Source organism: Platalea leucorodia (genome assembly GCF_965183815.1).
Source record: "Platalea leucorodia genome assembly, chromosome: 26".
NCBI lineage: Eukaryota > Metazoa > Chordata > Aves > Pelecaniformes > Threskiornithidae > Platalea > Platalea leucorodia.
This window is the reverse complement of record NC_138848.1, coordinates 1219085-1244406: the sequence shown is the minus strand read 5'-3', so window position 1 is coordinate 1244406 and position 25322 is coordinate 1219085. Positions and strand designations below refer to the sequence as shown.

General features: G+C 43.3%; 1 protein-coding gene across 1 annotated transcript; it reads right to left on the bottom strand.

Moving 5' to 3' along the window:
* Window positions 1-1529: 1529 nt before the first annotated feature.
* Window positions 1530-25094, bottom strand: LRFN3 (leucine rich repeat and fibronectin type III domain containing 3; the record flags this gene model as incomplete). Its single annotated transcript, XM_082333437.1, has 3 exons — window positions 1530-2040; window positions 12403-13797; window positions 25063-25094. 3 exons carry the CDS (start codon window positions 25092-25094, stop codon window positions 1530-1532), a joined length of 1938 nt encoding a protein of 645 aa, XP_082189563.1.
* Between the last annotated feature and the right edge of the window lie 228 nt (window positions 25095-25322).

Genomic DNA, 25322 nt, shown 5'->3' with positions numbered 1-25322 from the left:
GTAGTTAAACCGCTTTTGGCTGTCCGCCAGGTAACTTTTCTCGGTGCATTCTTTCCTATCCAAACAGGAGAAATATTTTGAGTCCGTTAAAGGGACAGTCTTAGGAAACACACTTTTCTTTCTGTTAATTGCTAAGTTGTGACACAGTCACCTTAAAAGACACAAGCCAGTCGCTCAGCTTGCGAGCCTCTCCCGTCAATTGCTTTCGCATTCCATTTCTTGAGGTTTAATAAAGAAAAGGTATTCATGTTTTCGCGTTTTGCTTTCAAAGCCAAGTATCAAAACAGCACAAAAAAATCACCAACCCCTGAGGAGGGCAGAGGGAACGTGGTTTAGTTGAGGTCACCAGCTCCTCGTAGGCTTTGTAAAAGTTATTTCAAAACCTAAACTTTGGGCCCATCTCGATCTGACAGAATCCCTTGAAACAAAAGGAACATTTCATTATTCAATATGATGCGTTAAAATGATTTGACCAGACACATTCACATAATTCATCTGTCAGCCACTCACATTACACTTCATGCAGTATTACAGAAATAAGAGACTGATATAAAAGCCACGTGAAGATGCAGCGTCACAGTGAGATAGTGCAATGTGCCTCAGGACACGGAAGCTTTAATCTGTGGGTCCTCAATCAACAAATTAATCAACAAAAAAGAAAAAAATAACCTTCAGCAGTACGCTTTCAGAGGGGGAGACTATGGCATGGTTTTCAGCATAGCAAAAGCGTGCACAGTGAAACACATCTCATTTCAACCGGTTTGTGAAGTTTTACAATTTAGAAAGAACAAAACCAGGTCGTCTTCCTGCCCAGACAAAGGTAAATTTGACTACTGAGAACAAGAGGAGGGTTCTCGAAGGCACAGTCTCAACAGGTAACAGCTGTTACAAAGCAAACAGTACAAGTTCATATTTCTGTGCCACTGAGTAATTGAGAGAATATGCTAACGTACTTAAAGTACTTTCAATTTTATTTTTTTTTCTTAAAGAATACCTTTTTTTTTTTTTTTTTCCTGGGGGGAACCTCAACTAATTTTGCTTCTTTTGTGAGCAGCACGTATACAAGATACTATGGCAAAAAATAACTCGGTATTGAGAAGCTAGTGACTTTTTATAACAAATCATTCCTTGAAGAGATGAGGAGTTTAAGCTGCTAAGTGACTCTGCCGTGAGAGAGGAAGTCCGAGGATCCTGAGAGTACAATTTTGCTCTTGGTTGGTAACCAAATGAAAAAACAGTGCATTTCGCCAAAGACAAACCTAGTAGAATTTAGCTATGCTGCTGCCTTGATACCAGAGGTGTATGCTATAAAAGAACCAGTAAAAAAATCTTGTAAATCACACACTTATATTTAATATATTGAAACAAAATAGTTAAGAATGCAAGAACTGTATACAGATTAAAAAAATATTTTTTAAACCATCTGATCTTAAAAATAGACAATAGTCGTGAAGCTTAAAATACAACCACTCGCATTAAAATGTTTCAAGCAATACCACCTTGGTGTGTCCTGTTCCATCAAATGGCCATTAAGATAACGCATCAGTTGTTAAAAACGTTGTGTTGGTTGGAGTCACTTTTTCACAATCCAAATCTACAACAGTTTTCCCTTTGATGGAAGAGCCCGAGCATTCCTGGTGCAAACTTTCCCGCCTCTCTGAAAGTTTAGAAGTGGATCGAGCCATCGAGCCACTTTGGCTTCCATTGGTTTGAGAGCAGACGTTATTAACTTTAGTGGTTTTATTTTTGTGGTGGTTGTTGTAGACTTTATACTTCATGAGGAGGATGAAGATGAAAACAAGAACTGAAGCCACAATGATACCCCCAATAATGATGATCATGGTTCCTCCAAGAAACTGCGCGTGAAGGGATCGGCACTGTTTGTATTCTTCCTGGGTGGTGAACTGCACGCATCCGATCACTCTGGTTGCGGTCAAAGATGTCAATCCATCATCATAAACAGCAAGAACACAGAGGTCGTACTCACGTCCTGCAACCAGATCAGTCAAGAAGAAGGATTTACTAGCAGCTGGAATCATCCTGGAAGAGAAAATGAGTACAGTAAACATCCAAGCTGGTTGAGCCTAAGGAGAGCGCTTAACAGAGCGGAAGATGAACACGGCAACCAGAACAAGCAGCAAAAAGCTAGCGTTCCCTAGGTTACTCGGTAGATATGGAAGACACAGATTTTAGCAATGACGATGTCTTTACCTCGGCCGTTTCAAGCAAACATGGACACGCTTACCAATGACCAGAGAAGTCGTCACACTTCATCTATCGTTTTGATCTGCGTTCTCTTAAATTTCCACAGTTTCAGCATAAAAGGGCATTACATACCCTATGCAGAATGGAATACGGTCAGCCTTTTGAAAAACGTAAAGGAACTGAAGCGACAGACTTGACTTAAATGGCAGAAAAGGATAAAATTAAACACTTTCAATTTTGCATCCACAGGAAGCACGTTTTGAAGATCAAGGGAAAAAGGCAAATTCAAACCTTTGGTCCACACATTAACCTTATTTCCATCTTCTAACAGCTCCGTGATGCTCAGTGTCTTGTAATCGGGCAACGGGTGTGTATTATATATATATAAAATAATAATGAGGGCGAAGCGTACGCACTTGCAACTAAGTGGTGTCTTCTGTAGCTCAGTAACAGCACGTACTGACTTCCTTACCTTGATGCAACCCTACCATGGAGATTGTTCTGTCAATTCCAAATATTCCTTTACCACAAAGTAGCATTGGTACTCGATCGACAGATGAGAAAGATCCCAAAAGAAGAGCTATATGCTGGGTTACAAATTCCCACAGACCCCACTCGCCACCCTACGAATCACAATATCTCACTGCAGACCAGCTCGCCATATGTTTGGCTGATTCCTCACTGGAGTAAAGTAGCGCTGTTGCAGAGGAGTCAGTGAAACGACATCCGTTTCTAGTGGGTGGGCACGTGGCCGCCTCCTGCCCACAAAGGTGGTGGGGGTGGAGACGACTAACCACTTGCCGTACAGTCTTTTCCAAGTAGTCATCCATGGGACTACGGACCATACAATGCTTAGACTGGAAAGAAAGAAGAGCCAGACCCTCAAAAGAACATTCCCCAAACACAGGGCTGCTACCTGTTGTACCATTTATAACAACTGAAGTTCTGTGACTGTGAAAAACCAAAACCACTCCCTTGTCGATGTACACGCACCGTCACAGATTCATCGAAACACTAAAGGAGGAGACCCCAGAGATCTCTAGCCCAGCTGCCCGCGCAGAGCGGTACTATCACAAACCGTAGATCAGGTCAACCACACTCTAGCCAACACTTGAAAACCTTCCATGAGCTCTCCAGGCACCATTCCAGCATTAAACTACCCTCCCAGTAGATATTTTCCCCCTAATGCCCGATTTGAATTTCCCAAACCCCGACTCGTAACCATTGCCCCGGTCTTAATTTATAACAGCAGCTTCACGACCTCCACCGAATTTGGCCATGTGCTGGGTTTTAAGGCTAACGAGATTTTACTGCAGGAAAAACAGGGTTTGAGAGGAAACTACACAATTTGTCAAATCGAAACACCCAAACAACTCCTAGCGTGTCCGTAATGAGAAATTTAATCCAACGTTAACGTAGGAGGAAACGTGCGAAGCTAGCAACTGCTTCAGACCAGAACGAGCCCTGGAAATTCCTCACGGCCACCGTTATTCATTCAGAACGCAGGCAGTGCAGAATGAGGTCTCCCAGCTGCAAGCATTAACAACAGGCTCATCCCTTCTCTGCCCTGCAAGCACTACTTCATGGAACAAGCGTTGTGTCGTGATTGTTGCTTTACAGTTATACATCTCCTATACCGGCTGACCACCGAATCCTCAAAGTCCGTCGTGCTCCGGGCTTTTTTATTTCTCCCACAAATTTAATTCGGCGACGTCGTTATATAACCTTACACCGTGTCAAAGGAAACACCAAGGTTGTGTTGTCTCACTGGACCAGGACTCCAGAAAGCAATTCATCGATCCTTGGCTTTTCCAGGTACAACTTTTGGTAGCGTGCAGCCGGCGATTCCTCCACACTCTCCACCTGAACGTGGCCCCTCGATGCTCAGCTGGCAGGTGTGGCTGGTGCTCCGCAGAGCACCGCTCAGTTCGCTCTGTGGCTTGACATTCACCTTCCTAAAACATACACCGTTATCCATGATCAGACAAATATCTAATTAAGTTTTCGGTCTTCTGCTCGGCCACGTTGTGACCAAACAGGACAAGAGAACACCGTGGCTCAGACTGGACTGCATTCCTCCCTCAGTTCAAACACCAAGTTAACGCTGAAACTAAGCAGAAGATTCTTGCTTGTCATACAAAGGGATGCGACTGAAAAGATGGAGAATTTAGTTGCCTGCCTTCAACACTTTGAAATCAGTCCTGCCTCCCAGAAAAATACTGCTGGCAGCTACATCCGACCGTGGCGCAAAGTCTAAAATTGCTCAACATCAACAACACCGTCACCGAACCACAGGGCACGATATGTAAAAAATTAAGGGATGTCATAGATAACCTCTGCAGAAGAATGCAGCATTTAGAAGACCAGCTAAGCAACAGGAACAGAAAGGAAGCGCCATACAGAAAGCATCTTTAGGAGTCTGCCCAGCTGTGAGAGGGAGGTGTAATTGCGAAAATTATGCAAAGTACTGTTTTCTAGCTTAGTGTCCATATTATTTGCCTTATTCAGCAGCCTTTGATGCTCACTTTTCTTCTCTCAGACAACTTTCCGCATCGCATTATTGTCAGGATTATTCAATGAAGAGTTGGGTATTGAAATTTGACTAATTACCACGGAAAGCTGTGTACAGCACGTGCTGCCTTACAGCGTGCCCAGCTATTGCTGAAATACTTTTATAGTCACTGTCATGAAAAAGGAGGGGTTCTAAACGAAGGCCTTTCTGATCTCCTGTTCAAATCATCTCTACAAACGTTGAAGAAGACCAAATACGTATTTGATTTCTATCAGCTTTTCTGGTAATACAAGGCTATTTTCAGCTCCGTGAATAAGGAGAAGCGTGTAGTCTCGATAAGGTAGAAGATAAGGATTCTTCACTGGCTAAGCAGTTATTCACAGATATATCTCCCGGCAAAGGTAGCTATTTTGGCATATTTAGGAAGTTTCAAGGAAACCTCTACAAATGAGTAAGGACAGCTGACAACTGAGTAGGCAATCTGCCTGCAGCCATGTCAGGAGTTAACCTCCGCATGTTTTCTCGCTTACGCCCGCAGAACATTCTGCAGTAGAGTCTAGTCTTTCCTATACTGTATTTACTTTATTTCACTAATGCTATAAATGTTCGAATAGTGGTTAAATTCGATCCGTTTGACAAATTAGCACGAGCTTAACTAGGCAGGACTTTAGTGCCAGGCTGTGGCAAACGGCGAGGACTTGTAGGAAAGGCCAGAAAGAATGTGGGTAGATATTGGGAGCAAACGTATCTATCATCTGAAAACTTCATCATTCTACCAGAACGCGCCGACTACAGTTTAGAAAATGGCGTCTTCAGAACAAACATCTCCATTAGCACTTAGTTTGACCTAATAACATTTTAAGCAGCATTAACTATATTGTAGGTTTGTTAGGAAACTTATTTGGGATGCCATACGATCCTTGCCAACCCCAAGTGACTGGGATTTAGGGGCACTAAGCCTTAAGCAGGGTAAAGCTTATCAGCCTCTCAGTGGAATTAGTCCATCTCAAACTCAGAGCTCGCAGTAATCAAAGTCATTTACTTAAATAATTAGCTTGCGTGAAAGACATTTCGTAATAGCGACACAGAAGCCAAAGCCCCATGTCTGCCAGGAGATTCTCCAGTCTCCAGGGACGCAAAAACTTTTTACTCGGCTAGTCTTTTGGGGCTTTTTGGTCTTTTTTTTAACTCTTCAAGAAATGTTATTATTTCACAATAACTACCCATCAGTCTTTTCTCAAAAAACCCCGTCATTTACATTAGAGTTTCACCGGGAGCTTAGCTTCCTATGACTTATAAAAGTGCCGAAACTGCGGTTTTTAGACACAATTCTGTCAAATCGTTTTTTTGTAGCTGAAACTATCCTGCCTTTTCTCTTATATCTCTAATGTCACCGCGTCTGCACGTGCTTGGTGTTGGCCCACAAGCACCGTGTTTCAAAGGGATCAATAGCAGAACGGTAACTGTCAGATTTAAACGAGCAGTGCTAACGTAACTGGTTTATTAGCACTAACATCTATAAACCGTAATCCGTGCCAGCGTTTCCCCTGCCATCTGCAGTCAGCCAGTAACAAGTAAAGCCCTTTGGTGAAAACTCAACTGTGAAATCTGCTCACGAAACTTCTGACAAAACATCGTTTGGTGAGATTGGAAATATTTCCTAGCAACGTTGTCAACAACAACAAATTGAACTGAGCAGCTCGAAATAGAGATGGAGTCTTTTGTTTGGCCTCTAATTGATAATGATGCTGCCCGTAGGAAAATGTAATACTGTGGCCAGACTGCCTCAAATGAATCCTTTTTACTCTGGCCAACCCCTCTGTTCCCAATCTAACGCTGCCATTTTGAAGGTTTGAAAAAACACAGGTTTTTTTTCTGCCATTTCAGCGGTTCGGTTGGGAGGGGAAGGGTGAGGGCGAAAGGAAGGGATGGGGAATTTGAGGTGTTGGAGAGACCGCAGTGGCAGGAGCTCTTTTTGAACTGATTCTGTCAACAAACTCTTGAGCACCCAGTTTACTCAGCTGATTAAAGGGATTAAAAAGCAATAGAGTCGTGTTTTTTTTTTTTCTTCGTGGAAACACCCACCGAGACCCAAATACGATCTATGACATCCGTGGAGGTAAAACCAACGATAACAAAGACCGTTCTAAGACAGCATAAAATCCTAGACCGTTACTGAACACAGGCTGCTGGCTGCATTTTTTCAAAGGAATTATTTTCACATGGTTGATGCTGGAGTCTGGAAATGAGATGACCACGCACCGGAAGATACAGAGAGTTTTGAAGCATTGACGACAGGTTTCTTATTTATAGAGCTTTCACACAAATCATGCCAAAATTTTTGATAGAAGCAATGACAGCAATCGATTCTTATTCATACTATTTAAAAAACCCCGTGCTTCTGCATCAACAGTACAAAAGGAAACAGGGCTGTTTTCCTCCTCCAAAAAAAGCACAGCATCTTAAATGTTTGGGAAACAGGACAGTGATATTTCATGTTTGAATGATCTCTCCATAATGCAACAACTACCATCCATCGTTTGCATCTGCAAGGTGTTATTTTTATAAACTACGGTGGATCTCCAGCAGGAGTCGGTGCCAAAGGAAGAGGTTACGCTGGGCAGCCTGGTTAACAAAGATCGTGGGGGCGTGGGAAGGAGGGAGATGACGATGGAGAAGTGACCTCTGTGGTTTAAGGAATCCCAGCTTTGTAAGGGTAATCCTGATTAACTCGGGACACAGTCAACTATGAGAACAGAAGGCTTTTCCCCATAAAGGGAAACCTGAAGAAGAGGTTTCCAAGGAGAAACTCCCTGAAGAAGCCTGGAAACTGCCATGACAACTGCTACGCTGCAAGATAAGGAAAAAAGCTATCAAAATTAAAGCCAAAGAGTGACAATTTGTGTGATCCACTGTATTTACAGATGTCCGATGGCTCCCGTATTCCTGGACTTCCATTGGTATATATCCTCTTTTTTTTGAGGAATGACTGCTGGCTAGGTGAAGAAATGCAAACACGACTGTTTGCCCGAGATTTCCTCCTGACAAACAGCCGCCGCTCGCGTGCAGACTTGCTGGATAACCACGGCAATCCTGATATACTCCAAAATCACTACAGTTACTGCACGCACACCCGGCACCTCCACGGGTTGAGAGGCTTGGTGCACCACCTGCCGACCTGAGGCCATCCGTACAGTGCACGTACGGTGTCCAGGGCACCCAGAAAGGAAACAGAAAGTCTTACGGCACGTGTCTGCCCGATGAGGAGCTATAAAACCTCTTTCAAACTTCACTGTTTGAAATCTAGCGTGGTCCTGAGGCTTTCCGTTGCACTGCGCTGAACTAATTTAAGAATTTTTGAGCAGACGTAGCGTGGCTGATTCCAACTGCTTTTCACGCAACAGATGTAATCATTGCTATATTGATCTGGCAATATATCACCTTTTCCCTAAGAGTGACAGCTCTGTCCTTTAAACAACGGTACTTTGTACTCCATATTAAAAGCGGTCTGCCTCTCAATTTCTAAGTTTTTCTCTCAACAGAGAAAACAAGGACATATTATCAGCAGTTTTATGCAATATATAGTCTCTCAATTATCTATAGAGAAGCATCGCTATTAAATACTCATCTTCTGATTTATAGCATGTAGTTGCAGCTAATTAAAGTTAGATGATCACTAGCTATGAAAGTTTAAATTCAATGCTTAGGAGACTGTTGCCTTTGATGTTATGAGATCCAGCTTCTAATTGACTAGGACATCAGTCAGATTGTTAGGAAGCATTAGTAATCTGCTGCTTCTATCAACTGTGGTACAAATTGAAGTTTATCCTAGGTCAGAAATACAGAATCACGCTTTTTTAATTTGCTGGCCATTTGAGGAAGCACTGGCAGACAAAATAGGAGCCCCTGCAGTTCCCTTCAGGGGTTTTTGAGCATCGGTTGCTGCCCCGCTTCTCTCTTGCACACCGAGGGAGGCTACAAGAGAAAGGTGGCCCAGGGTCCTGTGGAGATGAGCCAACACGAGGAGTCATTTTTAGAAAGATACATACGACCCAGATCAGCGTACAAAAAAGGCGCAGTTTCATCTATATGTACACACAAGCGTGCGCGCATCATAACAAAGCAGGAATAAAAATAAAATAGCGTGGCTTCTCTGCCAGATTAATTATTGCTTTCTAAAGCTTGTATAATATTCGTCGCTACTGTTTGAGTATCAGAAGGTCGGTTCTGCTGATAGCTCTTCCCCAAGATTTGCATTAGAAACCTGGGCAGGACACTTGAGCAACGACAGTTAAACTAAAATTATAGCACTGTGAAGTCCAAATTGCAGAGGAACTGTAATCAGCATCAAGACTGTAAGCTGTTTAAAGAATACAGATCCATTTATATCGCAGAGAAAGAAAAGCTGCGCAAAGTGGCTATTACGAGTCTTGATTCACTCTACGCATGGCTGTACAACAGCAGTTTCCGACCTTTCTTCTGAAAACAAACAAGGCTCTTTTACTTTCAATATTGATGCTTTCCGCAAATTGCTACCTGCACCTTAATTTACTGACTCTGGATTGTTGCTACTCATCTTGCCAGATGCTTCGTTCGCTCTGATGCAATTTTCTTTCTCCATAACCGATGTCTGCCTTCAATTTTGCTAAACCCTGTCCCAGGAGATAGGTCAGTGTGATAGTTTCCATTTCATAGAAAAAGGTGAGTTAAGTGACTCACCTGAGACAACGCAGTAACTGGCGGAGCCAGAAGCACAATTCCTATTTTCCTTTCCTTATTCACCCCTGGGAGAAACGCTGCGTGGCTACGTGTTGTGAAACTCCCAAACCGGGAAGAACAAGGAGCAATTATGGTGCGCTTACGTGCAAGTGTACACAGGCGGCGTAACCATGTGCAAGGCGCGTATGTTATTCTCGCATACGTGAACGGATAATTTGATTGCAGTCCAAAGGGAAAACGAGGAAGAATATCATCTCCCTCCCTTTGCTTTCATAGGCTCCTAGCACGGGCACAGATGAGCGCGCACTTACCCGCAATTACCTATCCAGAGGGAGAAGGAAGTGGAAAGGTGAAGAGAAATAAAGGAGTCACAGGAGCAACTTAAATTCTCAAGATAAAGCCAAGTTGCCATAGCAACTGCTCTTCCCGTGGTACCACTCAACTTGACGGAAGCGACAGGTTTCTGATGCATCCTGCACCGCTTAATACTTTTTCCAGGCAGCAAGGCATCACCTGCCAGAAATAAATTACGCCGCATGCTCTAGGTAGAAGGAAGCTTTTCACCTGCTGTAAAATTCCTTTGGCAGGACTGAAGCACTGCCGCTGCTGGGTACACATCTATTTATATCTTCATATATCAACAGCCCGACACCGTGAAACAGATGTTTATATACCTCACCAGAAAGACGGAGTCTGAGAGGGGTCTTGACCATGCAAAGGGCCAGCAAACAAATCCGGGGACTCCTCTTTCTCCAGCGCGCATTAATGCACTCAACTTAAAACACTCTGACATTGATAGCATAACTTGAAGTAGCAGTTGTTCAGATAACTGCGAATGCGGAATTGCTGCCCAATTACCATTCCTCTCACTTTAGCACAAAACTTCCTTTAAGGATCTATATTTGATGATTACTCACTGTGGGAACTGAACGAGAACACACGAATTTTCATCTCGGAGAGGCCCATTATACTACAGTCTATTACATTGTATTATTTGAAATCGCTGCTCTGTGATTTGCAGCATCAAGTATTTTATGGTTTTGTTACCAACCTGAGCCTCTCGGTTAACAGGAATCTGGGCCGAGAAAGAGGTATGGAAACGGTATTCTTCCCCATTTCTTCTTTAGGAACAAGGCCATTCAGCAGCAGCAGTACTCAACCCTACGGATTTATTAACGAGCTCCCACGTGAGTCACTCATTTATTTTTAGAGACTTCGGAAAGTTTAAAACTCATCGAGAAGGAATTGCTGCAATTGCAAGAAGGCTGCCAACTCGGCTGACCAGCTGTTATGGCAAAGGATGAAAAATCCCATTAAACAACTCTCTTATGCTGCTGGCCATGCCTGCGATGCTCTGCCTGCTTCTCACTGTCCTTGCTTCGCTGTGCTTTCTAGTGGGAGAATTGAATAAAATCCCTTTAGAAACCCCAGTCGCAGCTATCGAGACATCTCTGCTTCACATTTCCCTTCGTTCCGCAACTTTGCGGTTCTTTCAAACAGCAATGTCACAAACGTTCTCACAGCTGACAATTAAATGAGGCTTCATCTTCCAGCTGGCTCCTCACCATCCCTGTCAGATCCCTACAAGGCATCCTTCCACAGAGACCCTTGCTTACCCTCGCCGAGTCCTCCCGCTTCCTTTCTAGCTCACAGCCGTGACAACGGGAGGACGGATGGCATCCTTCCTCAAAGAGACTCTGGGGACGGGCATTTTAACACGAGACTTCTGAAAATCCCAAGTGACTGCAAAGCGAACCGTCTGTTTCAAGGACTTCGCGCCATTTTCATACACGGTTCTGTTTTTCAACAAGAATTTGCTTGCAATGGTGGGTATTTGAAATAGGAATCCCAGCGGAACAACTATCCTACATTCCTTTCCTTAGGGGGCTGCTTACTAAAGCGGTATATTTGAACCCAAACTTTCGGGTATAATTCCGGAGCTATTAGATGTCATTCTCCTTTCGCTTACTCCGCTCCAAACTTTAGTGGCATTACATTAGAAAAAAAAAAATGATTATCACTCAGGTTAGAGAAGTTATCATCCTTTACGAAGCGCACAACTATGAAATATTAAATCTGAATCAAAAAGCTCCCACTTTAAAGTCATTCTGCCCCTCCCTATCCCTTCCACCCCCGGTTAATCACAAACAAACGCCTATAAATGGAAAAGCATAAAGCCTATAAACAGAAAGGCAGATAATCAGAAACTCAACCACCCCTGCATGGGGGAGCGGCTATAAACTTAATCGGCATGCTGTCCACTGAGACTTAATATCAAATAGTTATTCCCCAGTAAATTTTACCAAATAATCTCCAGCGGACAAATCAGTGCCTTCCAATGTGAAAGCCACATAAAATATATAACCTAAAGCCTTCTGTGCGGTGTCCAGTTCATACCAGTGAATTTTTATCCCCGTGACACCACAAAAGTGGAGAAAAAGAAGCACGCAGCGACTGATGCGGGCGGAAGGTTTGGCGTAACACGGTCAGGCCATATCCATATAGGCAGAATGTTGCTTTGGGCATCTCGCAACTTGGGGCATCTTGATTTTTTTTTTTTTTCTCTTCCTCATATTTTTAAGTAAAATAATTACACTTAATCAGCATAAAAGGTAACTAAAATCTCCATCTCAATTTCCTTAAATGTTAACAACTAAGATATTGCTCATCAGCTTCACTTAGTCCATTAAACTGGACTATGAAACTTAATTATGTCTGTAAAGAGTTTAGAGATCCTCAAGAGGCAGCACAGAAACAGATGTATTATTAGTTTTAAGAGTGTAACTCCTCAACAGTGGGAGTTTAACGAGCAAAGTCTAAGGCAGCCATTGTCTCCTCATCCCCTCATTTACAGTTACTGCTTGCAAGATAGCTCTCCTTACATGGAATATGTCAAACTATGCTATCCTTTTTTCTTAATTCCACTAGGTACTTAGGTATGAGCATGGGTATGGGAGCGGGGTTACCTGTACACTAGTATGTCGTCAGCAGAACTGTTATACTGAATCTGGTACATTCGAATCCCAGGGAGGTGATGCTGAGAAGGCCACTGGATAAGAGCAGAGGACGACGTCAGCTCAGCAACCACCACCACCTTCTCTTGCTGAGCCTTCGTTTCGTTCGGAAAGCTTGACTTGGCAGATATGAGAATGTCTGAGGGGCCAGGCTCCGCGTCTTTATCGCAGTTGGTGCTGTTAGCGAGGTTAGGGTACGGGGTAACGAGGAGTTCGACCGGAGCCGTCGACTCTCCCGCAGCGTTTGATGCTATGCAGGTAAACGTGCCCTTGTCAGTCAAAGAAGTAACCAAAATATCCAGAGTACCATTCTCGTAAGAAATCGTCCTAGACGTGTTAGAGACCAGCTTCCCATCGGGTGAGATCCAGCGAACGTAGGGATCTGGATCGCCGACAGCTTTACACTTCAAAGAGATGCTTTGGCCTTCTGTCGCTGTTAGTTTTGGGGTTCGGTGTGTTATCATCGGGGGTTCACAGACAAATTCCTCCTCTTTAATAGACCAAAAATATTTGCCCATCAGTTCTGGCGGAGAGGCGCAGGTTTCTAGATCGTCTTCTCTGGTGAGACGTCTCAGCCACACGAGTTCGCAGTTGCAGTGCAAAGGATTCCCTCCGAAGCTAAGCACCAGGGACGACAGCGGAGATCCTTTAGACTTGGCGTACACGGGTATTCTGGAAAACAAAGGATCAGGAGGGATCTTTTTCAACTTGTTGGAGGTCATGTCTAGACGGGCAAGTTTGTGAAGGTTTGAGAAGATGCCTTCTGGCACAAACTCAATGAGATTGTGATCCAAACTGACCGTATTGACATTCGAAAGTTTGGCAATTGTTTCCCAAGGAACGTTAACGAGATTGTTGTAGGACAGGTCCAGGTCTTCAATTGTCTCAATAAAGTCGTCCAATGACCCAGGAGAGATATAGTTTAATTGATTGTTACTGAGTATTAAATGCCGAAGGTTAATTAAACCTTTGAAATGATCTTCGTTGATGTAAGTCAGTCTATTACTATCCAAGTGTAAGGCGTGAAGGCCTTTCAGATCAAAAAATGCGTAAGGCATGATTTGACTTATTGTATTCCTCGATAGCGTCAAATGAATTAGATTAGTCATGTTTGCAAAATCTTTTCTCCTAAGCGTAGTGATAAAGTTATCCATTAACCTTAGTTCTGCTGTTCTCCTGTCAATACTGGGGGGCACAAAGAGAAGCCCCGTCTTCGTACAGAGAATTGTGAAGGATGGAGACAGGTTTTGACACATGCATCTTTTGGGACACATCATGGCCTTCACGGCTGTGCTAATAACCAGTAGATAGACAACCAGCCTTTCCATCGTAAGAAAAATAACAGACCTAAAGGGAAAAGAAAAAAAAAAAAAAAAGAAATCCATGTAAATATATTTTATTTGGGCATTAGAAATAGGTTTACATTGAAGTTTTCATTACAAGTCCACCTGTGCAAACTGGAAACACCTTCCGAGACGATAATAAAAGTACTTGCTAATATTAACTTGGATGTTTTTAGAGCTAAGAGCTTCTTGTTCTGTGCTAGTTTGGCTCCACTCTCCTCCCGACAGCGACGCTTCAGATTGACTGTGAGGCAACAGGCCATCACTACTGCTGCTCTGGGATGCGCTAACGGGGTTATCTACCTCCGAGCAGCTCTTCGCAACCAACAGTGTTGGCACTTGGACTTTAACAGGTGGAACAAAGCAAGATGTGAAGCTGATACTTGGTGAGAGGAGCGTGAGGGGGAAAAAAGCAAATAAATAAACAAGATTTTTTAGGTTCAAAGTACCACCCACGTAACTTTTTCTATGCACATCCAACTGTTTGCTGGGGCTGGAACCTCATTTCAACCTGCATATCACTTCATTACTTTGTGATTATGCTCCCCTCACTTTTTTGCCATTATAGATGTCCAACAACTTTTTGTCTTACCCCTCAAACTCATCTACGCCCCTCCTCAGTCTTACCTGTACCGAGCAGCGAGCTCTTTGCAGAAATGCATGTTTCAAGGACAAGGGGTTTTTTTGCCCCAGGAGGTGGCAGGGGTCTAAAACTTCCACAGCAAATAAGAAGGAGAAATACCTTCAAAGGCATTTCTGAAAAGCAAGGCTGTGTTCAATCAGAGAAGCAGGTATATATTTTTTTTCTGTGCAGCACAGGTAGCAGCTTTAGAAAAATAAATTTCATAATTGCACATGGGTTTGGTCAACGAAATTATCTCTGTGAAATCTTGCGTATGCCAAGTTATTTCCCATTGTATCTGAAGTGCTCGCCTGCTACACCAAGGGTAGATTTTCCTTTCTACTTTACCTCCAGCTGGCTGGAAAATTGCTAAGCATTAAGTGCGGTGACTCAAGCAACCATGAAGGCTAAAACTCCCAATCTGCAACGTAAAGGACTCAAACTATGTGTTTTGTGCGAGTATCCTGGTACAACCCGATTCCAACCTCCAGCTGGCGAATCCTACTCCAAAAGAGGGTCGTGGTCTTTTTGCGAATGAGCACACGTAGTTTTACTTCGCATATAAGCTCTAGCACACTAGAGATCACAGCCGATTAAAGTTAGTTCCGTGTGACTATTCCTTCATACAGTGGGTAAACATAATAAAAATGTGTAAAAATAATCAACTGCTGCCTTTGAGAACAAGCAATGCAACACAAGACATGGGCAAAGTTGGGGACAACAGCATAATCTGCCGAGTCAGCTATCTATAAAAGAGACTGCCAAAGCCTTTGATTACACGGGCACAATTTGCCGTTAAAGTCAGCAGATTCTTACAGCATGTTTATTTGTGGGTTTGGGGTTTTTTTTTTGTTTCATTTTGTTTCGTTTTACTTTAATGATTTCCCTGAGTTACAGCTCCTTTACAGGGCAACAGATCTTTAAGATACAGAATTACCGTATCACAGTTGCAGAGGCTGGAAATTAGTCTGGTTAGATGACATTTAAAGCTCCACAGAGAGGAAAAAAGTTCTTAAAATCAACCCATCGCTTATGCGGCGTTATTACTTCATTTCGGAGAGCATGAAACTCGGGCTGAACCATGCGCTTACCTTTTAACCAATGCTATTCATTCACTTATTAGGGGTTAATCTTGAGGTGTATGCAATTCTGATCAAGTTTCTGCAAAATATTTTGTAAAAAATAATTTAAAAAAAAAAAAAAAGAGACAAACCCATCAACCAATCCCTCTCCAAAACCTCTGAATGGTTAGAGCACGTAGAGTAGGAGAGGCTGAGAGGACAGGGCTTAATCAGCCTGGAGAAGAGAAGGCTTCAGGGACACCCCGTAGCAGGAACCTTCTCGTACCTCCAAGAAGTTTATCAGGGAGACGGAGCCGGGCTCTTCACAGCGGATCGTGATGGGAGATCAAAAGATAAGGGGCAGAAATTGATACCATTGAGGTTCAAGCTGGATACAAGGAAAAACCCTTTTCACCGTGAAGCAGGTTGTCCAGAAAGGCTGCAGGACCTCCATTCTGGGATGAGGTGAGTGGAGAAAGCCCTGATCCCAGAGCTGACCCTGCTTTCAGCAGGAGATGGGACTACAGACCCTTCCCAGCCGCCTTATCCTATGAACTGTGAATAACTCCCCATTTTTCACATCTCGGCTGTAGCTCTACAGACCGTAGCCTCTGCCTGTCTGGTTTTTAGTGCTGGTTTCAAATTCCAATTCTGAACATCACTTTGTATGTTTGAGAGTGTCAGTTTTATGGAGAAAATAAGTTTTCTCTTAAGAACAACTGAGTTATAGGAAAACAAATCCTAAAATAGAGTTTGCACAAAGCTAGTTCGCTTTACAATTTTTTCTCATAAGCATCCTCTTAGTAACGTCTTGCTTCCTGATCATTTTTCCTCAACAGCTTTTATGATACTTAATATAGTGCCTGACACGCTTTATCTTTCAAATATTTGCTTTTTTAAGAAACCCATTTCTACTGTCACTCCATCCTGCGCTTTGAACCCTTCTTGCCTCTAATGGCTCCATCTTTTCACTCCTGCTAGGTACAAATGATTAACGGATGCACAATTACCCCAAAACAGGCTGCTGTGCAATATTGTAATTCCCTCGCTTTGTCATTAGCAAATATTAATGCAATTTTAATGGATTAACTGCCATCTGGGCTGTAAGAAACCAGTACAAAACCACCTCACTTAAACCATTATTCTGTTAAAAAATAATTAAATGTTACTATTGTGAAACCATGGCACTAAAATTAATGATTTTAGAGCCAACAGTGAACGCAGTGCAATTACTCTTACAAACTGTGGAACAGTCGCAAGGAAATTGTGCCTCGTAAAGAAAAGCTGCATATAAGCGAATTACCGCTGTTGCTCTGGATTCTTGTTAAAACCAGGTTTGGCACTATCACCTAAAAACTGCATCAGGAACACACCTGACTGCGTGATAACGCAGTAGTATTTTTAAAGATAGTTTAATCCACACCACCTCAACAGAAGGCAGTAAAAGAAATAAATTTCATGCTTATAAGACTAGCCACAGATCTAGGACACGGGGAAAAAAACTTCTCCGGACTCTTGCTTATTGACTCATTTCCCATCTGCATGGTTGCGGCTTAAAGTTTGTGCAAAAAAAATTGGTTGAGGCAGTCATTTAATTCCAAAATAGTAAAGACTTTTGGAATAGAATAGTTCCAGTTGGAAGGGACCTACAACAGGGGGGTCACGTTCAAGATTCGTGCAGAGAGACAGGGTTTTTCGCTCTTTTCCTACAGCGAAACATGACTCAGTTACCATTGGCTGTCCTTCGTAGTCTAAATAATATTTAAAGGAAGGGATATTTAATTCCAGCAAGTCACAGCCTATTAACTTTGTTCCATTGGAAAGAGTTCAGGTTGCCTTTGCTATAAATATAACAGATTTTCAAGAGCTTTAAATTAGTACGATAGTATAGAGATTTCTTACAGCCTGGAAACACGCACACGCTTCGGCGTGAATAACGATGCGTAAAGATACTATTTTACCAGCTTTAAGGAAGAAATTCAATCCTCCAAAAAATGGTCCTTTGCTAGGGAACGGCACCCTTCTCCAATACAACGCACATTTATTTCAGCGTAACCTCCTCTTGCACCTAGCTATTCATTGTACTGGCATTATTAGCAAAATATATTCAAGTACGTGGTTTCCATTCTATACCTGTTTACGCTGCATCTATTCATCCGCGCCTTTCAGTGGTGTTTAGGGGATGTAGCTACGCATTGGGGTTTGGGTCATTCTCCACTGACTTGGGTTCCTGACTCGCGGAGAAGAACACGATCTCCAACCGTTCTACGCCCAGACCTACGCCACGTCGAATACCGTCATCACCTCCATCTTTGCCTGTTTAAAGACATGTCTCTGCTATTTTTGCGCACGCACTAAAGGCTTGCTAAATCCGTTAGTCTCTTATCTACACCATTTATTTTTCCAGCGCTGGCCTCCCACGGTACCCCGAATACAAAAGCTGCAGCAGCATCAGCTTCTGATCACGCTCGGGTCTTTCTAAAAGAGACCTTGGCTCCCTCCAGCACGGAAATATTGATATATAGAGGGTGGCAAACAGATATTAGGTACTAGAAACAGCTATTTCGTACCCTATTTCTTCCACCCTCGTCACACAGAAACACAGCCTGAGATATATCAGCCACCCAAGCATTGCTTTTCAAACAACCAAAATTAAATCTGGTACGCAAGATGTTTCTGCAGGGGCTATCCGCTGCCGAGTCCGGCCGAGATGAATCTACATATGTGCTCCTACATATTCCGAACGCAGATTTTTTTCGCTGTCGTACTGCCGTGACAACCTGTTCGCTGCCCAAGACAGGTGCTCGCCATCTGCATCCATAGAAGAAGAGGAGAAAAAAAAAGCTTTTTCTTGAGGCAGCCTTTATTAATAGCCTTTTCTGATCCAGAATTAACCACCACATTGGAAAAATTTAATTTACCAACAATAATGTGCTTAATTTAGTGTCGCTTGCCCCACCTGTAAATGAGCAAGAAACACTTCCAGTGAGTGTTTAAGGAACATCTTGCTCATTTTCCTTCTATTTTTTTATTCTCTTCCAAGGCCACTGGGAGTACATCTCTAGATACACTTGGGCACAGAGCAGATTAGCTGCAAATCTGGGAGCCAGCATTTCTCTGAACCCAAACCACCATAATTAATATTAATACTAGGATTTTTGGTCATTTTTTTTCCGTCTAGCTCATAGCGTAATAGGAAAACCAAACCATTTAATATTAAAAATAACAAAATATAGAATATTTATTCTTTTTCCTAGCATTATTTTTCAGACATGTCAACTACGCAAGTGAACTCATTTGCCTTTTCCTTTATCGCCGGAGCGTGGCACAAATAATATCCACCTGTGCACGGTTATTGCCTGCCACATCAAGCGGATGGCACTGGGGAATTGTATTTATAACGTACAAAAATCACATTTCCAACCCGCGCTATAGAGGTGCCGAATAAGAAAACCAGAAGTAAAAGCACAGCAATAACTTTCATCTCCGTCCTCATTTTTGCCTCACCTAATTCAGTCATCGGTCAAATGTATCAGCAGACCTGAAAATAATTTGTTTGTTTGTTTGTTTTGGGGTTTTTGTTGTTGTTTGTGGTGGTTTTGTTCCCCCAGCCTCCCCTAAAAATATATATATATACTGGTTTCTGTCCCATTCCCTAAACTTTAGTGCATACCATATACCGAAGAAGGTATAGAAGGAATTACCACTCAAAGGTTAAATGCTTTATCGATTTATCGCGTGAATATCTGCACTCCTTCCCTCTTTCCTTTCTCCGAGGGCCAAAGAGCTCATGACAAGCTGTGCAGATCTTCTTCCCCCCCCCCGAAAATCCTGAACTGGAGCCATTTAATCTATGGTTGAGATAGCCAGGACACCAATGTAAATTATGAAACAGAAATAGCTCCTGTGGGTTTTGATGAATGGTCCAAGGTCTCCTGAAGATGTACTTGATGAAAAGCAGAGAGTGAATTATATATCGATGTTTTCTTTAAGGACAGAGCAGCTTCTGGTGCGGGGAGCCTGGAGGTAATGCTACTTCAGAGTCACCACACTGATAAACAAGCTATTCTTAGTCATGATGTATATCTTTCACAGAGGCTACTCAAACGCAGCCAATATTAACAACTACGAGCATTCAGTCTTTATTGAAAGATCTATTATGAATTGCAACGGGTCCCACCACCAAGTCCTAGCACATTATACCCAGTGAAGCGTTCCATTACGTGTAAAATCATAGCGGTTTTATCTCGCTGCCTTCACCGTCTGCTGCTTGTACTGGGGAATTTGGTGCACAAACGGTTCCGCCGTCAGCTGATCTGAACCTCACGCTGCAGGTGATGCTCCGCTAGCAAGAGCGGAGCCTCCCTGGGCACCTCTGAAAATCTGCGAGAATCACAGAGAATTTTCCTATAATTCCCACTTGTGCAAGGACTGTTTGAGGTTATTTGACTCTTAACATCCCCTATTTGACAACGAAACTCTTGGAAACATATAAACCACATCGTTTTGATGAGGCGGTGAATTTAAGATGATTTTTTTTTTGCATGTTGATTCTTTGATTTCTTAAGATGCACAGACAAGCACAGTTAAGACCAGGACAGCACTGTTCAAAAATGGTCCTTCGATGGAAAACCATAATGATCATAGTAGAGAAGTGGTGTATAGTTTAGATCACACCTCCTTACTCAGGAAAGGTAAATTAGATCCCTGATGGAACAGGTCCTTGGCGCCATCGGGATCTGGTGGATTAACGCCAGCAAAATCCCTGAAAGACTGAAGCTCCGTATAAGAAAACAGCTCCTCGGCAGAACTTTCTACCAGGAGATGGAAAAGTTGGGCCCTTTTATCAAAGCAAAAATACTGCTCTTTAAGTGTCTGGAAATTGAGGAAGAGAGGCATGATGGAAGCAAAGGACTCTTCTGTCTAAAACACCGTGCACCAAGCACCGAAGAAAATTGCAGCGCTGGCTTTAAGACTCTCAACTCCTCAAAGAGGTTGTTGGAGTTTTTATTTTAGGCTAGTCTTGAAGCAATTTGGCAACATATTTTACAAGACTATAAAAATCACAAGTGGATCTTTACGACACCGAATAGGGGAACTTTGGCTGCTTAAACCAGAATAGTCTTATTAGAAAGGCCTGGGTAGACTTTTTGTGGATAGTTTCTAGATGTACTTTAACCTCCGTAACATAAAATGCCCTAAAATATCCCTCTCCGGGTAAAGAGGACGGGAAGATGAGTCAAGGGTCTTAAATCTCCATCGTGTATGACTTCATTCTGATATGGACAGTTAATATTTGCAGTACAGTTAATTGTCCCTCAGTTGTTTAACATCAAGTATTTGGGTACACAGTGAACCATCCCTGCACGCCCTGCAGTCTTGCCTAATCTGGTCGCTCAAGCACGGTCCTAATTTCTAAGGTTAATTTAGTTTGCTATCATCACAACAAACTGTGATGCCTTCTAAAACAGTTTTCTAAACAATCTGGCAACCTGGAGTCTGCCACTTCACATCTCGCCTAAGCCTTTCATTGTTTGGCCCGGTATAAAATATAAGAGAGGTCCCATCACGACCTTTCCTCCTTCTAAACCCAATTCCAGCATCCTGCCATACGTGGAAAATGAGAAGCCGATTTGAGAAGGTATTTAGCTGCAGAAGATGCCCTGGGAGACGGCGGGGAGCGTTGTTAACGGAATTCAGGATTCCTCCCTGCGGACCACGCTCAGCAGATGCTGTCGCAGCCCGTGCTGTACCACCACTCGCTTTCAGCTGTTGAGCTGACCCACCTCTGCCAGCTTCTTAGCATCCCGTAGCCTATTTTCAGTCCTTCAATTCCACGGGTTTCATGTCTCACTGCCTCCCAGTCTCCAAGTAGAAAAGCCCATGCAAATAAATACCAGCCTCAGGGATGCATATTCCAAGGGGAAGCTTCTGGGATCACAAAAATTAGGCAACAGAAGCACTTTGCCACTGTGCCTGTCTGCCCTCGGGTCTACATTGATTTAAATCACGAAGGGTGGAAGTCTGTGAACTGGCTGCCCTGGCTTCGGCTGGGGATTTCATAAAGGCTTTGCAAAATGGATACGGAGAGAGATGCACCGTATAGAACAAAATTCATCCAAAGCAGGTATCACGTTCCCTGCTGCTCGCTCCCTCGCTAAAGGACAACTTGCTACAGCCAGCCATTAACAGTTCTTCTGCTGGAGAGAAAAAAGAAAAAAAAAAAAGGCGTGCAGACTTGCATGCCTATGCAAACCCCCGAAATGAAGCTCTGTTAACGCACTTGCTGTTAACACAGAAGGAGAAGGGGCTGCCCGAAGCTCCACGAGACTCTGTGTAGAAGCCAGCGATCTAAGGCACCGGTGCTAAAAATAGCAAAAAAGGGGCCAATTACGAATGGCACGCTGCCGAAGCACCGCAGTGCCGGGAGCTGCGGCATCCCGATAAGCGTACCTGCGAGAGACGGCGCATCTCCCTGCAGGCTTCAGAGCCAGATTACTGCTGCTTTGCATAAAATGACGAGCGACGGGGTTTTCTGCCTTCCACCGAAGCGACGCTTGCGCAGCAGCTGGATGAAATACAACCAGCTCAACTTTGTGGCAGCCCGGAGACAAAGAACTTTGCAACAAAACTCAACGCCGCATTTGCATTTCCTACTTACGCCGGTGTCACGTAGAGGCGATAGCCACTTTTTTCCATCACAAGGCAGCTTTCAGGAGGGGTGTGCGACAATTGCAAGGGATTATAACGGCCTGATGACCACCTCGGCCAAACCTGAACGAAATGGCCCTGAGATCACTCCCATTACCTTCCACGTGTAGGTTTATAGACCATACAGAATGCAAATTGTGCTGCGCTTTATGATCTGACACAGGGGGATGCCCACAGACCTCCAAATCAGTGCATTTCTCAGGGAAAGCGCTCACACAAGTATCAGCAAGGACAATTCACCGGGCACTTAGCATATTAGCTATTGGAGTCTTTCCAAAAATAATTAACAACGTTATTTACGATTTTTCCCTTTATGAGATTATCTGCTCTATTCCAAATGGTGATTACAGAACACAAGCCAGTTCTGGCATTTCTGTTGATTAATTCACTGCAACTAGCTGTTTATTTTGACAGGCTGTAGAAATGGGCTGACGGTTCTCATTAGGTTCAACAAGGGGATGAAGTGCAAAGTCCTGCACCGGGGGAAGAACAACCCCATGCACCAGCCTACGCCAAACGAACCTAGGGAGAGGTTTGTACGAAGATTTAAAACCAAGTACCCTACAGCTCACTGCGAAAGCTTATCTGACGCCCGTCTTGGTTGCAAGAAGAAATTGGCCCGGCACTTAAGTTTTGTGGCACCTCTTGGATGATCTCGCCTTATCCGTCACGACCGCTGGAGCAGCATTTTGCTTTTGGGGTTGCTACACACTCATAATTACAGTATTGCCACTAAAAAGCTACACGCTCTTCTGAAATATTCTGTACGAGGAAATATGTTGAGACAGCTCTATTATGCAGCTAAAAAGGCTCGCAGATTCTCTTAAAGCGGTGTTAATGAAAGAGTGGAAACAAGCAGTGGCAGGAGGTCAAGAGAATGTCAGATGTGAGGAAGGGGAAGAAAAAAAAACCCAGCCCGTTAGAAATTTATTACTCAGTCTTTGAATATGAGATGATTCTTCCAACCACAAGAACTCACCCACTTTCTCTGCAAAACAAAACTGGAAAAATGCGTTTACTCTTCGCCGAACCACGCTCAAAGGACGGACTTATTAATTGTGGGATTTTGATAGCGCTTAGGCCTCCTGCGAGCTATTCAATAGGACCAATTTCATCGCACTAAGTCCTCTAGCAATTATTCCCTTCCAGTGATGATTCATGAGCTCTCGCATGTTTGACATGTGTTTGCAAACCTTGGAGCGAGGAATTTGCTGTTGGCGACGGGCAGCAGAAAGGGACAACGCAGCCCTTTCCCAATACCTCAAGGAGCAGAATCCCAGTTGCTACTTGCTGGGGATCCACCTGCAAAGGCAACCTCTCAATTGTACGGCTGCTACGCGGGCTGTGAAAATCCTTCCGAGTTTAAAGCTGGAAGGCAAATGTTTGGGAAGTACTCAGAAAACTGCCGAGTTTTCTTTGTGGAGAAGAATCCAGAATTTCGCACAATTATCTACTAACTTTATGAATTATTAAAACCTCCTGCATAGGAAAGAGCTTTGGCATCGCAATTGGAAGTGGCAGTGCTGTGCCTGTGCGCTGGGTCTCTGTTACAAGGCTGTAAAATGAACTCTCGGGTATGCAGCTACGGTTGTACAACAACGCGCGCACGGTCCCCGGTAGGAAACTGCTCCAGGATAAAGCAGAAATACCAGCAGTTGGGCTTTACTTGCTTACTACTCGTATAAACATTCATATTGCAGATAACGTCACGCCGTCGAAATGCAAACTAAACAAAACCCACCGAAACCCACCACGCACACTACGGCGATTTCTCCCCACGCAATACTGCTTTCTGAAACCACTTTGGCAGGTTTTCCCATTCTTGCGATCATTACGGACCATTAATTCACACTAACCAGACCACAGTCATTATGTGACTTATTATTCAGCTGCGACGTTAAGTGAACTCCATGGAACGATCTGTAGAAGATGGACACCCTAAACTGCACTATGACGGACTGAGCACAAAAAATGTTGACTTTACTTGCAGGCTCCTTCAGTGGCATTAAAAATCCTGAAGAATCATAGAATCATTTAGATTGGAAATGACCTTTAAGATCATCGAGTCCAACCGTAAACCTAACAGCGCCAAGTCCACCGCTAAACCGTCTCCCTAAGCGCCAGTCACGTTTTGGATCACAGACACTACAAACTGCTATTGCTGCTGTAAAGAGAAGAACGTCTACTTCCCCCAGTGCCATCCGCTGCCTCGACTTAGAAAACATTTCTCAGCAATTCCCAGCGTCCTCTTAAAATGTCAGCACGACGTCCACCCCACGTGAATTACGACCTCAAATCAAACAGCGCTGTCTGCAGGCCAAGCCTGCCCGGGAACCCACCGAGACGAACATAAGGCCCAGCTGTAGGAGATGCTGCGGATGACTCAGGTTGGAGCGCTCTTCGCTTTGACTCACTGTTGAATCAACGTCGGGTTGTGATACTAGGTGTCACGGTGCTGCCTTCTTAAAAAGAAATCATTATGCATCAGCTCTTCTCTCTCACAGTACTGAAAGAGGGAAAAGTGGGATTTTTATGAAGCGAAACACCAAGTAATGAAGTGTCCACCTACTACTATTAGGCATTTGCTACAAGAAGATGCTCAACACTGAGTGTTACCAACTCTACTGTTTCCACTCTTTAACCAGCCCAAAATGTTTTACAATTGATGACAGCTAATGACACTTCTAACAAGGCTGGCAGACAATAATTTCATTACAAATCCCATGCCACCACCGTTCCCACCATTCAAAGTCTAACAAGCATAAAATTGCATGCTCAGTATGTATGCAGGCAGGTATGTCATTACTCTGACAAAGAAATGATAGTATTTGTAGACAGTGCGTTAACAAAAGAATAATATTCAGATGAAAATCACCTTTGGTTCAATATGAAGGAAGTGGGTTGCATAGAAAAATATGTCTCTTTCTACAGAAATATTTAATTCTTTCCAAACTTCCCTTCTTCCCAGAAGACTGAAGATTAGTCACTGAGCAATGGATTTCAGTGCAACCGTTGGAAAGCTAATAGCTCTCCTCCTTTCCAACTCTGTATCAGGGAGCTGAGATCAGCACAAATCCAGATTTTATTTATTTATTTACTTATTTTTTCCTGTATGCAGTTCCTTTCATCTTGACA